This window comes from Centrocercus urophasianus, unplaced genomic scaffold, assembly GCF_019232065.1.
Source record: "Centrocercus urophasianus isolate 14NV4802_14NV808 unplaced genomic scaffold, USGS_Curo_1.0 seq_31, whole genome shotgun sequence".
Lineage (NCBI taxonomy): Eukaryota > Metazoa > Chordata > Aves > Galliformes > Phasianidae > Centrocercus > Centrocercus urophasianus.
This window is the reverse complement of record NW_024884878.1, coordinates 1,899,128-1,914,572: the sequence shown is the minus strand read 5'-3', so window position 1 is coordinate 1,914,572 and position 15,445 is coordinate 1,899,128. Positions and strand designations below refer to the sequence as shown.

Sequence of the window (15,445 nt, the reverse complement as noted above, 5' to 3'; positions counted from 1 at the left end):
GAAATGAAAACCTTCCCTTTGGAAGATCACTCACCCAAATTTCTAAGGAGCATACAAGATAAAACAAGTGGTGATTCAAAATGCACACTTTATAAGCTTTGCCAGTGAAACAAACCACAGCACAGAACTCCCCTTTTCTATGTGGTTTATGAAAAAAGATGTTACTTACCAGTAATGATATTTGCCCCTCCTTTACAATGTTTAAGATGCTCTTAAATTTTTTCACCTCTTCACTCCTCTCTTCTGGCCCCCCTGCCCTGCTCCAGCTCATATTCAGTTCCTCAAGCTGCTTGCTCTCTGCCACTGCTGTCTGCAGGTGAAAAGTCCGTAGGTGGCAGTTTGGCATAGTCTTCCCAGTTCTGTGAGTCTGAGGACCAACAAATGTCCTACAGAGGAACCCTTTGCCCTGGGCTTCAGATTCATGGACTGAGCTACACTTCGCTAAAGGCTGGGAAAGCTCTAATTCTTCTGTTAAATGCTTGTGCTGATCAACAACAATGGGCTGCGTTTTTCTCAGCTGAGAGCCTTTCACAGGAGAGAGAACACAGAACTGTGTCACCCCAGCAGGCTCTGTGCTCTCTGTAGAGCAGGTCTTGCCACTAACACCATTCACTGTTGAGCATACACCAGAAATTTTTTTCTCAGGGGCTACCTTTGTGAAAGGAACAAGTTGCTGATTTGATTTAATGTAAGGCACATCCAAAATTTCATCCATATCCAGGTCATAGTGCTCCAGCTCCCCAAGCAGAACAGTAGGCTCAATGTTTTTACTTTTAAGGTTTTCTCCTTCTCCTGGGCTCTGGTCATCATTTGGAGGTGCAGGCTGAGAGTCGCTGCCTTTCTGGTATTCACCCTTCTGGTTCTTTTGGTCATCGCTTTCATTGTTCTCAGAGCTCTCCGGCTGATGCTTTAATGGGGAAACCCTCTTCACTGGTCTGAATTTATTGCACGCATCTGCAATTCCTGTTGGTTTCTGTGCATTTCCGATAAGAGCAGAGCCACCACAGTTCCAGCTGCTGCTGGAAACTAGAAAAATAGATGAATATGACTTAGAACTGCTTATCGTTACCAGATGAGTGACATGATATAATATGCTTCAAAGGTAGACCTGGCTAAGCACCAGAAACCTGAATAACACAACACCGTATTTCATTCATACCTTAGCAGATTTAATCGCAACTCTGTGCTAAGAGCTGAAGAATTTGACACTCTAGAACTGCAGTCTTCAAACAGGACATACACTGTAAGCTTTTGTAATCTAAAGCAGGTTGAGATGAGAGTCACAAAGATGATCTAAGGGCTGAGCACCTTTCCTATGGAGAAAGCCTAAGGGAGCTGGGCTTGTTCAGCCTGGAGAAGGGAAGGATCCAGGGAGACTTCACTGTGGCTTTAAAATAAAGGAGTGGAGATTTAGGCTATATGTTAGATGGAAAATTGTCACTCAGAGGGTGGTGAAGCACAGGCACTATTGCCCAGAGACACTGTGGGTGCCCCGTCCCTGGAGGCTTTCAGGGCCACGTTGGGTGGGTCCTGGGCAGCCCAATTTGGTAGGTGGCATCCCTGCCCATGGCACGGGGGCTGGAGCTCAATGACCTTTAGGGTCCTTCAAACCTAGGCCACAGTGTGATTTCATGATTCTGTGATCATTTATAAATAAAGCAGTTTGAGTCAAGTAATGGACATTATTAAAAAAATTAGTGGCATTCACAGTGGCTTTGCCCAGCTATTCTTGCTTGCACTGCTTTTTGCAAATATCAAATTGCACAAAGATGCTCCAGAGCAATAAGATGCCTTTCCTTAGAGGCCAATGAAAGGCTTCAAAAAAAAAAAAATCTGTTTCAGCAACAGCAACAACAATATGTATTTTAAGGGCTAATATTTCTGGAAGACTCATATCGTTTTCATATGAGAATGAGAAATCCTGTTTTCATCAAAACAGAAAGTCAAGAGAGGTGAACCTTTCTCTTCGCTCAGCCTCAGCAAGACCACACGTTAGGTGCTGGGTGCATTTCTGGGCTCCCCAGTGCAAGAATGATACGGACTTCTTAGAATAAATCAGGCCCAAAGACAATAACATGGTTCTGGGACTGGAATCTCTTTCATCTCAAGAGAGGCTGAAGGAACTGGGACTCTTCAATCCAGAGAAGGCTCAGGAGAATCTTTTCCATGTGTATAAATAAATGATGGGAAGTGCTGAAGAACAAAGAGCCAAGGCTCTTCACAGTTCTGCTCACTGACCAGACAAGAGATACGTGTTTAGCTTTGCTGCCATCTGAACATGCAAGAAGGAAAGCAACAGCTGTGTGCCCTCATTTAGAAGAAAACACTTTTTTTGCTGCAATGTTGGTCCTGCAACCAGTGGCCCAGAGTCTCAGTCTGTGGAGCTACTTAAAATTCCACTAGACATGGCATGGCACTGGGCAACTTACACTAGCTGACCTTGAGTAAGCAGAGAGGTTGGGCTTTGTGACTTCAGGAGGTCTGTGCCAACATAAACTATTCTATGATTGCGTGATTTGAAAATTAAGACCTACGTATTCCGGCTTAATGTCTCTTTTTCCATTTCTCCTCTGTACGTTGGGCTTCTTGGTCCAATTTTCCATCCCTTAATGCGCACGCATGCATGCACAAACACACACACCCCTATAGCTCTGGACCTTCCAGAGCTTTATTTCAGCACATTGGAGTTTCATTAGTGAATCTGACTTGCAGAGAAGGAAGAGAGCTCAAGTCACCTGAACTCTTAACCCTATCAGACCTGCACTTCTTTACAGTTCCAGTTGGTGATATTTATGTTCTCTTTAATTAGTTGAACTCTGATAAAGAGTTTTCTTTATTTTGTTATTTTCAGTAGAGCACTAAATTCACTAAAAACTCCAGGCATTTTCTCCTTTCTATGCTCCACTTACTGTACACTAAGAGTTAATGCACTCTCAAAGTCAAGAACGCAGCTTAAACATAGCAGATTTATTACACATGCTAACTGCATATCAGTGGGATCTAATCTGTGGTCAAATTTGCCATGAACACCTTCCTAAGGAAACAGATATATACACTTTCAGTGCAGCATTAATGTTTGAAGTGAAAGATTAGCACAGCTTAGTAGTTACGGATGTCTGAAAATTACCTTAATACTTTTGGAAGTGCTTAAGAATACATTTCCAAAAAAGAAATAAAAATAATGATAATCAGAAGGCGTGTAACTTTGTGGGCCAATACAAAGAATGCACTGTACTGACTTATTTATGTATTGTATAAGATTCTAGGTTCAAAGGCCTACACTTTTATGTTGGTTTTATTTACATGTGAAATTTTTTCCAAGTGATACAGGCAAATGGATACCACATGTTTCCCAGCTGTTTTGTTCTGACAGGAACTATTAAGCCCTCAGTATGGAAATGAATTCTGTCTGAGTTTTAAGAAAACACTGTTTTTAACACAGGGGTCTAGACAGAGGGAAAGGCATCAACATTTTGTTTGTCGTCACTTTCTATAAGCTTACATTTATTTTGCTGCTTCACTTTTTCCACTTTCTAACCTTAATAACAAGCATTTACAGAAACCACCGTTGATAAAACTGTAAAATCAGACACCACAAAGAAGCTATGACCTTTGTAACAAATCTGTCCTGGACCATTGCACAGTCACATATATTTTTTTTATTCCATCACAAATGGAGAGGAATAAAGCCATTGCATTTCTTCACTGTTTTTCTTCCCAGCATACTGGAGGAGCAGCTCTTTACAGATGCTATCTCCAGAAAAACAAACTGGGACACTGACAACAATTATCAGTATTTCTACTGGCTTATGAATGTGTTCTGTGCTTAATTGGGATGATGAATTTACACTGCACTTAATAAAGGATTAGAAAATGGCACCCAACCGCATAAGCAGTAGTGAGGAAAGCACTTGGATGCTGTATGTTCAAAATTACTGTTTAGGTGCTTACAGCATGGTTTTCTGCTACAAAATACTGAGAACATTGGCCAGAGCAGAGCAGGGCATTGCTAGACACTCCTCCATCCTGTTTTCTGTTGCTTGCTCTTGGAGAAAGCAAAAGCAATGTCTGTGTCTTCCAAAACACGGGTATGGCAAGAGTTACATGCATAGTCTTCAACAGCTGCTCCTGAGGAAAAGCCTCTCATTCATTTCTCCACACTTACTTATGAACTCGGACAAGGGCCATTGAATGTCTGGGTCAAATAAATACTGTTTGATTCTTTTATAAACAGCAATAAAAGATGTCTTGAGCTAAAAGCAGTGGACCAGAAAGTGGAACAGCTAATGTGATTCCAGAATGTGACAAATAGTTCTGATATATTCTTGGATAAGCCCTATCTCTTCCATGCACCAATATTTCAAATGTAAAATGGTGACAACAAAATGTATTTTTTTCAACAGTGTTGTCAAATTTTTTTCCTTAACTTTTAATCAGTAACATGAGAGACTTGGATGATCTTACTGTTATGCTAGTGTAGTTAGACAAGGAGAGGAACAAAAAAACTCAAAGACTTTTCATTGTCATCAGTATAGAAGTATAGGTCTGATAGACCTGAGGTACTGAATATTTTCCTCAGCATGAAAGGGAATAGTATCTGAGGAAAATCTGGAAGGGTAACATTTGTGAAAGTAGTTCTTCACCACGTATTATGCTCTGTGCTTACCTTGAGGAAGAGAAAACACAAGATTTGAATAAAGAGGCTTGAGGGCCTATTTACAATTTCATTCACTTAAAGGCACCCTAGAACTGTGGAGGACAAATAATTAGAAAAGGGGTGATGCAAAAGGAACTTCTCTGGCAATTCAATCACTTTGTCATATTTGATTTTAGGAATTAGCTCAGAGAGATAATGACAGTTTCCAGTTGGAAGCATCTGCTGACTTGAAAGTATTTTTCAATGTTATTTAAGTATTGAAGGTGTGAAGAGCTATGATGGAGAGTTTTACCTGATATATGAGCATCTGAGGGAAAACAAGAGTTTTCCTCAAAGAGTTTTATCTATGCCAGTGCACAGATAAATTTTTATGGGCAATTAAGAGGGCAGAGCTGGGATACATGCAACCTGAAGCCTGACATACGAATACCTTTACACTGTCTTGACTCTAGTGAAAATAACAAAGAACAAATCTTTTACTTCAGGTCTCTATGGAAACTACAGAAGAAATTCACTTCTGAAATTCACAGAATTTCAGCCTGTCTCCCTGGCATAAGGGTTCGATAACATTCTTTAACTGCGGATGGGTTCCTGAGGTTTACAGCACCTGCAACACAAGGTGGTGACAAAGGGTTGTAAGCCAAACAGTATATGTCCAAATGAAACTGACCATAATGGAGTGTTGTTTGTAGATGATCCACACAAGATCTTCACGGATCCACCTAACAGAGAACCCAGAACAGTTCACCTTTGCAGGACATTGACTGACTGTGGATCTGATGAAATGGTCAAACCTCTAAAAGTGTTTTTCTGCCACCATCACTATGGCCTCATTTAGATTAATGCTTTGACTAACTGCAGTCACAACTGCTACTAGTGAACAGCTCGGATATAGAATGGGCAATGGTACAGGCAGGCAGGAAATGGCTGTAAAGATAAGGGTCAATTTTTACATCAGTTGGCACTGAATCCACGTTGTTCTACTAGATCGTTAGACAGATAGATACTTGTTTAATACAACTGAAAAGGTGTATTAAATCCTCTTCTTCTATGTGTGATCCTCATTATGATTTTATATCACCATGGAGCCCTTTCAGCTGGCTATCTTTTCTTAACACAGACAGCAGGATCTTATGGTCAGCTGTGTTGAACCACTGTCCAGCAGAAGAACTGCATGACTTCCCTTTATCCAAATAGTTATCAGTAATCAATGACACTAATGCTATGTTTGCCCGGTGACCTGAGCCAGACTGTAGTAACTCTAAATTTTCAGTACTTCAGCCTTTGCTTTCTGTAAAATCCGTATCTAAACAGCCAGAAAACAGAAGGAAAACTGTGAGTAATGGAGAACAGTATTTTGCTTGAGCTCTGAATTTGACAGTCCTACAATATCAGGCTATCTCCTGATTTAATCATACCTAGTTGGCCTTTCAAAAGTCTATGAAATTCTGAAGTTGAATACGTTTATTACTATGATTGCTTCCCTAATAACACTTTCTCAAAGTATCATGGTTGCAAAGTTCTTTATAGTAAGAGCCATCTGGAAAATAGATCCTTGAGAAAGCTCTTGTAACTGGACCTACTATGAGCAGGAAGTTGGACAAAATATCCTTCAGATTTGCCTTCTGACATAGTTATTCTGTAAAGGAAGATGTAACGACTCTGAAAAAAGAATTCCTTTTTGCAGGTAGTAGCAAGACTGGAAATAATGTGTAAAACTGACAGAAGACAAAAGAAGAGACAGCTTTTGCCATAAGAACTTTTCAGTAAGTATTTGAAAATACAGGAGATACTCCCTGCCCTTGCTGAGAACACAGTGAAGAGCTTCTTTAATGTTTAGGCTATGATTGTTTATAAGAGCAAACTTTGCTAGCTTGGCTCTGTTGCCACCAAAGGATGAATGCATTCAAATGACCTTACTTGAAATACTTCCTACTTTACAAGGACAACTGGGAGTTTACTCTACTTTAGTCATCACCATTAAGGAAGTCTCAGATTACCACTGAGAACTGCCCATATCTATTTTTTAATAACACCGCATCACTCTATAATTATTTTGGGTCACTATATATAAAAAAGGTTAACATTGGGAATTTTACTGTCCTCTGAAATAAATACCTGACCATCTTCCTTACAATATGACTTCAATAGAGCATCTTGAGTTAGTTAAGTCTTGTACTTATTCCAGATCCATTTAGAGTACCAAGATACTGATCTCATACACAGACAGCAAGGTGTTGCCTACATGAGGGTAATTTTGAGAAATTTTCTCTCACTTTTTAGCATTCATTCATCTCCAACACTAGCAGCAATATGGAAGTTCCAAGAGGTGAAAAAAGGGATGCCCCTTGCATATCAATAAATAATAAAAGCTACATCTGAATTACTACCTATTATGATTTCATTAATATAACTGAAATAATATTTAACAATTTTAACAGAAGGTGGCACTGTTCTCCAGTTTTAATATATTAATAATCTTCAGGAGTGCATTTTAGACTTCTTTAATGTAAACCCTAAGTTTTATACTAATTTCATTTTGTTAAATAGAAAACCTATCTTTCGAACTCTTTTGTGAGTCCGTAATGACGGCTTTGGCCTCTGCAGTAAGATAACTGCTGGACACTAAAGACGAATTCGCTTTTAACTACAGGAAAAAAAGATCCTGAGTGAAATATTGTTCTTATTTGAGATATATATTTAAGGACAATTGAAAGTCACTGTAGCTGACAGAATATTTTTCAGCACAATGATATGGTTCATGGAAGTCTGTTGAAAAACAGGTGTTCGACTTGATGATCCTCCCTGAGGGTTGCTTCAAACTCAGGATATTCTATGATTCCATGAGATGTCTTGAACCATTTGCTCAAGTGGCCATAGAAAATCTGCCCAGAGAGAAAGCAAGCAATTTCATGCTTAATAACAGAAGCATAAAGAACTGATTTCTGTTGCCAGAAATCAATGGGCAGGCCAGCTAACTCTTCATTTCAGAAACAAACAAGCAAACAAATAAATAAATAAAAAGCTGAGTTGATATTTATATTATACTCTTCAATTCTCTGTTTCTGAAGATGAACAATGTCTTTCTTAGAGGTTATTATTCTAGCTATGGTGATCATTCTCTTTAAGCATAATGGAAGAAAAGCTGATTATCCTCAATTTCACTTTTTTGTGGATAAAACAGGATTTGGCCTACGAATCCTGCACCTACACCTCTGGCCTGCAGCTTCTTTCCCATCCTGAAAACCTTTTATCTTGCAGTCTGGGGGCACTGGCAGACGCACTTCAGTTCCAGGAGTCTCCTGGAATTTTCCTGAGTCAGAAATCCCTCCCTCTGAGGAAGGACACAAAGAAGTCATGCTGAGATTCTATTGCACAGCTTCCACACGCATCTTGCACAGAGCACCCTCCCGTGTTCACAGCCAGCCAGTACAGAAAAGGTGGGGAGAAGGCAGAGGGAGTGTGAGGAGAAAGGACTACATGGAAGAAAGTAATCTCTCTGACTTTTTAACTTGTCCTCATCCAAAATAACAAGAAATTCGACCAAAGGTGAGAGACAGAAAGAAACAGTTAAAAAAAAAACTGATTAAAAATTTACAGGAGATGGATGAGCAAGGATACTGACTCATAGACACCAGTATGTTTTCCTAGGATTAGAAGAGTTTAGAGCAATTTGGAAAACGTAATCAAACACTTCATGTATTGCTAACGTTATTCAATGTTTAGTTCAAATGTGGAAGAAAAAAAAAGGTAGTTATTGGGTTATTTACTAAACTTACCTGAGAACAAGGAATAGTTATACCCCCATATAATTAGCCATATAATTAAAAAAATGTAATTCCAGAAAAAGGAACTGTCCTTTAAATTTGTTAAATCAATCTTGTGATGAAAATTACTGTCTTCATAGTTACGTATACATTAAAGTTGAAACTTATTTTACTTACACTTCTTGCTTAATTGCTTTAGTGCACCAAATATTTTTTTCTGAGCTAAGGCTGAAATAGGCTGCTGTTTTTTATGGTTTTAGTGTCCTGGCATGTCTAGTCTGACAACTAACATGTCATACTTAAATTCCTTTAACAAATAATCCTTGTAGAGTTCTACTTCCACAATTGTCTCAGTTTTAGAGAAAAAAGTTTAAGCTCTAACTATACAGGTGTCCATATAAGGCAAGAAGATGGACAAGTTCTTTGAAAAATCTGTTTTTCTCCATGTGATTACTTAAATTGCTACTGAATACAAACACGAAATAGCAGGAATATTATGCACATTAATATGACACAGTTTATCCTCATCATAAATTGTGAACAGTAGCAACTATTTGTGGAACTTTCTTAATGGCCCATTAATGCAGGAGGCTGCATCAGAAGTAATATGAAAAATCAACAGATTGAGCCTAACGCAATGCTTACTGATGCAGTTCCACTGATATTTCCATGAACTCTGTGCAGAGATGTAAAGCAGTATCTTCCTGCACAACATTAAGTGTGCGTATCCAGTGATTAAGAAAAAAATAAATAGACTTTAGTACCATTTCCAATCCATAAACTCACAAGTGATAAGTGGAGTGAAAAAAACAGATTTCACTTCTGCTTCCAGATTGCCAATATTGTTATCAGTGCTAAAGACCTATTTTTTGACTCCAGAATTTTATCCAAAGCTCTGAATTAACTTCCACTGGCAGACTCCCCAGCACTGCTACTGTCTTCCAGCAATGCCTGCATTTACTTCTGCCAGCTCCTTTTCAAGGCAATGGATGAGTGGAGATGTAATTAAAATCATCATTGAAAAATGTCTGACTGCAGAGACAATCATTAAACAACAGAACTAGAAAATAACTGTCAGTATCCTGTGGTTTCAAGGAAGAGCTCACTACCAATGCTTCATCCTGCTATCTGTCAGCATTTTACTCTAAAAAGAAGATACTTTTCTTCCTGAAGGCAGATAGAGATGCTGCCATTCTGGCTGAGCAGTTCTCATGAACAGAAAAAGGAGCACAATGTTTCTTAGGGGCTATTCTTGCTTTCTTTATTTTGTTCATCTTGGTCCTGAAGTGGCTGTGTGCATGAATGACTTTAACTCTTCGTGAAAAGACGATATAATGCCGTGCCACCAAATGATCAGCTGTTAATACTGATAATGCTAGCATACAGTGGGAGAAAATGAAAGGGGAAATCATGTGCACTGAGAATGGAATAAAGGAAGCAAGAAGGAGAGTGCTGACCACTAGGGAGAAGAGTGGTGGGGATAATAGTGAGGAGAATGGGAGAAAGTGGGGTCTAGACATAATGTAGAAAGAATATTGGGAAAGGTTTGGTGGGATGAATGAGGGATTTATGCAAGGAAGAATGGGATGAAATGTGAGTCACAAGAGGAGAAAATGGGAAAGAGGTTGGGGAAAGTGAGAGAAAAGAGAAAGAAAGAGATGGGAGTGTAGGATGAGAAAAGGAGAATATGGGAGAGAACTGCAGGGAAACTGGAGAACAGGAAGGGACAACAGCAGAGACAACTTCTGGGGAGAAGTATGCAGGGCAGAGGATGTGTAGAGTGTGAGAACAGGAGGGAGGATAGTGGCAAGGACATGGGTGAAGGACAGCAAAGATGTGGGATGCAAGTGGGGAAGGCAGGGGAAGACAGAGAAAAGACAGGGCATGGATGGGACAGAGAGAAAAGTGCTGGTGAGAAGACTGGGGGTCTCCCTTATTCCTCGCATCTCTGCTTACAAGAGGTAACTTTGGGAGTACAATCACTGCTGTCCTCAGGTGTGGGCAAAGACTCTGCAAGAATGTTTGGGGAAGAAAACTGCCCTTTGCTACCTGGAGCAGTGGCACAGGGCTACGCAGACCAGGCTTTTATGACTCTGACAGAGGAACTAGCTCATGTAAGGATTCAGTTTAGTAATGCCCCCTGGAAATCTACAGTACTCTGAAAGGAAATCAAGAAATGAAATTTGCCAAAGTATAGCACAGCTCCCAAAGTCTTTCATCGTCCCACAACTTCCAAGTCTGCCATTTATGTTATAAAAATCTTTTGATTCCACAACATCAATGAATATTCAATTAAAACATCAAATGAAAGCACAATAAACTTCTCATAGCTCAACAAAAATGCTCTCTCACCAACTCATTTCTCCTCCATCAGGAAGAGAAAAACAAAAGGGGATTAATCTGATTAACAGAGTGAAAAATAGCACTGAATGCACTTTTTATCAGGGGGAGGGCAGGAGGATGGAAGATCCCCAGCTGGTTCTCATATACATGCCATGATTCTTCATTTAGTTTACACTATTAAACTCAAAAACTCTGCTTTAATCTTAACTATTACAGTATGCCTTAGAGTAGATTCTATCATGTAGCATCCTTGATACAATTTCAGACTCTGGCAAAACATCATCCCTCAAACTGGTCATGGCCATATGGGTAGTAAATGTATCCAACATTTTTTCATTGGCGCCTACATTATTACATCTTGTCACCAATGGTTTCTCAGGTTTTCAAGTAAATTGTTGCATATACTGTGGTTTGGAGCTGCTGAGATGAAGCCCTACACTTATCTGTATGCAGCCAAATCTTTTTTTGGAACTTTTTTTCCTTCTAATGAACTAACATCTGTTGAAATTAAAAAAAAAAAAAAAAAAAAAAATCATGTTTCCAGAAAGCTGCACAAAAATGAGAGAAAACAAAACAATAGAGTACTGCCAAGAAGAAACTGTTGCCAAGTTGTAAGTGATAAAAAGCAGCCTAGAAAGTGATGGGTGGACAGAAGAGGGGATCATACCTGATCTGTCTTCATTTTGTGAATCACACCTTCTACATAATTCTGGGATAGTCTTGAGAGAAGTTATAGAGTACTGTAAAAAAGGAAAAACAAAACAAAACTAAACATCACATAAATAATTTAAGAAGATGAAAGGGAAGGCTTTCCAACAGGTTGCGATACCATTGGTAATGGCTAGATCTACCAGGTTGAGGGTACGTCAGGCAGTCTGATGGTGCCCTGAGATAGCACGAGAAAGCGGATGGTGTCAGCTTTTGTGTCCCACAATCAGATTTCCAAAGACACAGGAAAGTATCTCTCCACCACAGCAATGCTTTTTGCTGTACATCAGTTGTTCACGTCACAAATATATTTCATACATTCTTTCCATGGGATGTATAGGTACATCAAGTATGAGAATAAATTCGGACCTCACAGTAAATCTAGACTTCACTCTGCCCACCAGACTTGTACTGTTGCATTTATATTGCAAGTTACTTCGTGATTAACAATTAGAATTCAAATTTTCAAAAGGCACTACGTAAAATTAACGAAGAATATTTACACCTTACAGGTCTGTTTTCAGAGAGAAGTACATATGCATTCCTGTATCAGACCATAACGCTCATGTCTGGAATTCAGACTTTATTAAGGTAACCTGCGTTGTTACTTCGACACGATAAGATACACCTGACTATGATCAGTATGTTCTCTCACTGCAGCATTAAAAGGGAGAGAACCAAGGATAATGTATGCATCTTACCAAAAATAAATCTTCCTCTTTGTTTTATAAACTTGAAGAATGCCCTCAGTGGTACAAGTAACCCAGAGTTATACAGCTATAGATTCTGACATACAGGAATTAAGTTACTAAAGTGAAATTAAGTATCTAAAGTCAACCTTGTGCAGAACCAACTGCGGAAGTTATTTACTTCTCTGGTGAAAGTTCAAGTAAGTCTGTTGCTCAGTTGATTGCAGTTAAGTTATAGAGCTTCCAAGCCTGTTTTTCCCATGATGTTCTGATCAGCAATGAATTGATAAGTTTCATCTACAACAAGTACTCCCAGGAAGAACACAACTTACTAATTAAAACATTTAGGACAGAGCTGCCATGTGACTCCCATCCACATTAAAGTGGGTAACTATAGGGCTGTGACTGCATCCGATCTGACAACTTGAAGCAAAAACAGCAGAGGAACTGACACAGGGAGAAAGAAAGATGCTGTAACAATACAAATTATTATAAGTTAAACACACACAAGCACAAACACCATATGCTTTACTTCACTGTAGTTATTGTTTAATAAAGATCAAGTTGTTAAGCTATACATCTTGCTATTTCAGCACAAAGACTCTGAAGGCAACGCTGAACTGGCCTAGTAAGATTCTTAAGAGAATCCAAGAACATGTCTCCAAGGAATATGGTAGCTTCATAAGACCAGCTGGTGCAGTTTAAACTATTACACAGTTTGTAATTCAATTAGAACAAGGCCTTTTGTATTTCACTGCTATGTGCTTTGTCAGGCATCCTCAAAAACAGGAAGACTTTTCTCTTTCTGTCCTTTTTTCTGTTCTTCCTGGAAGAACAAATTTTCTTTCAACACTAAACCAAAATGTATACAACCCTCTCTAATAAAAAAAGTTTAGTGTTATGAATTCATTTATACATTTTAACATTTTAGTCATATTGGTTTGATATCCTTAACAGGTTTCCTCCCACTCATCTCTGCCCTCAAAAAGACTTTTGCATACTTACATTTCTGCCATGTGTCTTTTCTGATCAAGAAGTGGAGAACTCACTGAAACTAATCTCTTAAAAGGGACCTTTCCCAACCTTAAGTACAATGCATTGTCAGCTCTTCCCTCTACAACTACTTTCTTTTTTCTTATACTCATCTCTCGTTCATCAGTTAGCTTTGTTAGCTTTTCTTCAAGAGGGAGCTTCAAGGCTACTAGAGGTAATAGCAAAAGAGGCTAACACTGCAGCTTTTCCCTAGAACGTCATTCAGATTTACTGCTATTCAATTTTGAGTTCATTATTTCCTACTTTTCTTTCTACGTTCTTGTTTCACACAGAAAATGTAACCCACGTCTCCCAGTCTCCCAGTAGAGCAATCAACTAAAGCAAGAGCCAAGGGCCGTGACCATGGGCATGAGTATCAGTGAATGGTAAAGAGATCAGCGTGTTTTGTTAGTCAGTGTATGTGCTTTTTGTTAATTAACAAGTGCGTGTTGTTGTTGACAGAGAAATTCAGAAATTGGCATCTTCCTAGGACAAGGTATGCAGTGGCCTTTTTGGTTGCTGATTGACAGTTAGTGCCTTTTTTTCCCTGCTTATGGCATGCCAATGGTCAACCTGTCTTAGTTTATTTCAGCACATCCTTAAGGACTTTGTAAAATGGAAGAACAGTATTAAAAGCAAACAAAAGACAAGAGGTAGGCACAACTACTCCATGTGAATACAAGATATTGCCAATTTTGCAATTCATGGAAAAACAGAATCTCCCTTAACAGCTTATCTCACAAACATTTATAAGTCAAGTACAACTGGGCTACAGAATTTGAATGAATGCAAAAGTCAATGTTTTGAATTTCAGCTGGCTTGCAAATTTTAACTGAAGGGATTTTAAACACAATATAAGAGAAATAAAATTTCAGTCTCTGCTGAGACTGTAACTTCTCTGCCTCTTGCAGACTCACATATGAGAAATATCAGAGAGAAGAAATACTGTATTACGAGGTGTAGCAATGTATGAAAGGCCAAAAAACAAAAAAGTGAAAATGAGCAAGTTTGCATTGTAGAGAATACTTTTAAAGTCTCCTGAAATTGAGTAAAATGGCAAAGTTGGACACATAGTGTGACTCTCAGACCATGTCATCAGAATGTGATATCCTCAAAACACTCCAGACCGTGTCCTGCTCCTGCTGAAACTGACACCAAACTCATAAAGTTCATGGACACTGGATCAAGACCTCAATGATTGTGTCCTGATCTGAAATTTGCAACTCACTGTTTTTATTTAGACAGAGAAAGCACACACCTCCCTTCATTATAATAAATTTGTTTAGAATTGTTATGCTGTAAGCCAACCAACAGTCTCATTTGATTTTATTTGCTATATTGGAAGATACACCACTTAATCGCTATTCAAATCCCCTTAAATTAAAACTTCTGCAATAACATTTTATGTAAATTTTGTGTAACATTTACAGAAAGAGTTGTTAAGCACTGGAATAGGCTACCAGAGAGGTGGCTGAGTCACCATCACTGGATGCGTTTATAAACCATTTGGATGTGGTGCTCAGGGACATGATTCAGTAGAGGGTTGTTAGAGTTAGGGTAGTATGGTTAGGTTGTGGTTGGACTCGATGATCTTTAAAGTCTTTTCCAACCTGAGTGACTCTATGACTCTACGATTGGCAATATCACCCTTTTTCCCAGACACTTGAGAACAAGTAAATAACAATGCTTGGCCTAAGAAAGATTTTTCTCAATAATTTCTAGAAGAAAAATGGGAAAAAAAAAAAGGAAAATGAAGATCAGCCTAGAACTATGTCTGTGGGAAATAACTTTCCTTGGAAAATCTCTTAATGGATATGACCAACATCTTCAGAGTACCAATTAGGTTATTTGTGCTATGTACTGTTTACCTGTATGTCCCTCCAAAAGTAATTCCTCCTATTTATTTTCATGGAAACTACAACACATACAAAGAATACCATAACTCCATTTAACAGATCAAATTCTCAGCTACAAAACACTATTTTTCAACACAGTTACCCCCACTAGCCAGGCATTTTCACCAGCGATGAACAAGAGCCTGCACGCTGCGTACGTAAAAATCACTATCTGTGCATGGCAGCCTGGAACTTGACTTGTTTTTCACAGAATCACAGAATGCCTGGGTTGAAAAGGACCACAATGCTCATCCAGTTCCAACCCCCTGCCATGCGCAGGATCACCAACCAGCAGACCAGGCTGCCCAGAGCCACATCCAGCCTGGCCTTGAATGCCTGCAGGGATGGGGCATC

The 15,445-nt window shown here is 39.0% G+C and overlaps 1 protein-coding gene across 5 annotated transcripts in view; it reads right to left on the bottom strand.

Annotated features, from left to right (window-relative positions):
* The window catches only part of LOC122166059 (synuclein alpha interacting protein), an 80,516-nt gene that overhangs the window by 30,224 nt on the left and 34,847 nt on the right, over positions 1-15,445 (bottom strand). For all 5 annotated transcript variants that reach the window (XM_042829551.1, XM_042829553.1, XM_042829554.1 and 2 more), the window contains 2 exons: positions 11,435-11,507; positions 170-1,026 (listed from right to left, as the gene is read on the bottom strand). In XM_042829551.1, coding sequence (XP_042685485.1) covers positions 170-1,026; positions 11,435-11,507 — 930 coding nt within the window. The remainder of the gene's footprint in view (positions 1-169; positions 1,027-11,434; positions 11,508-15,445) is intronic.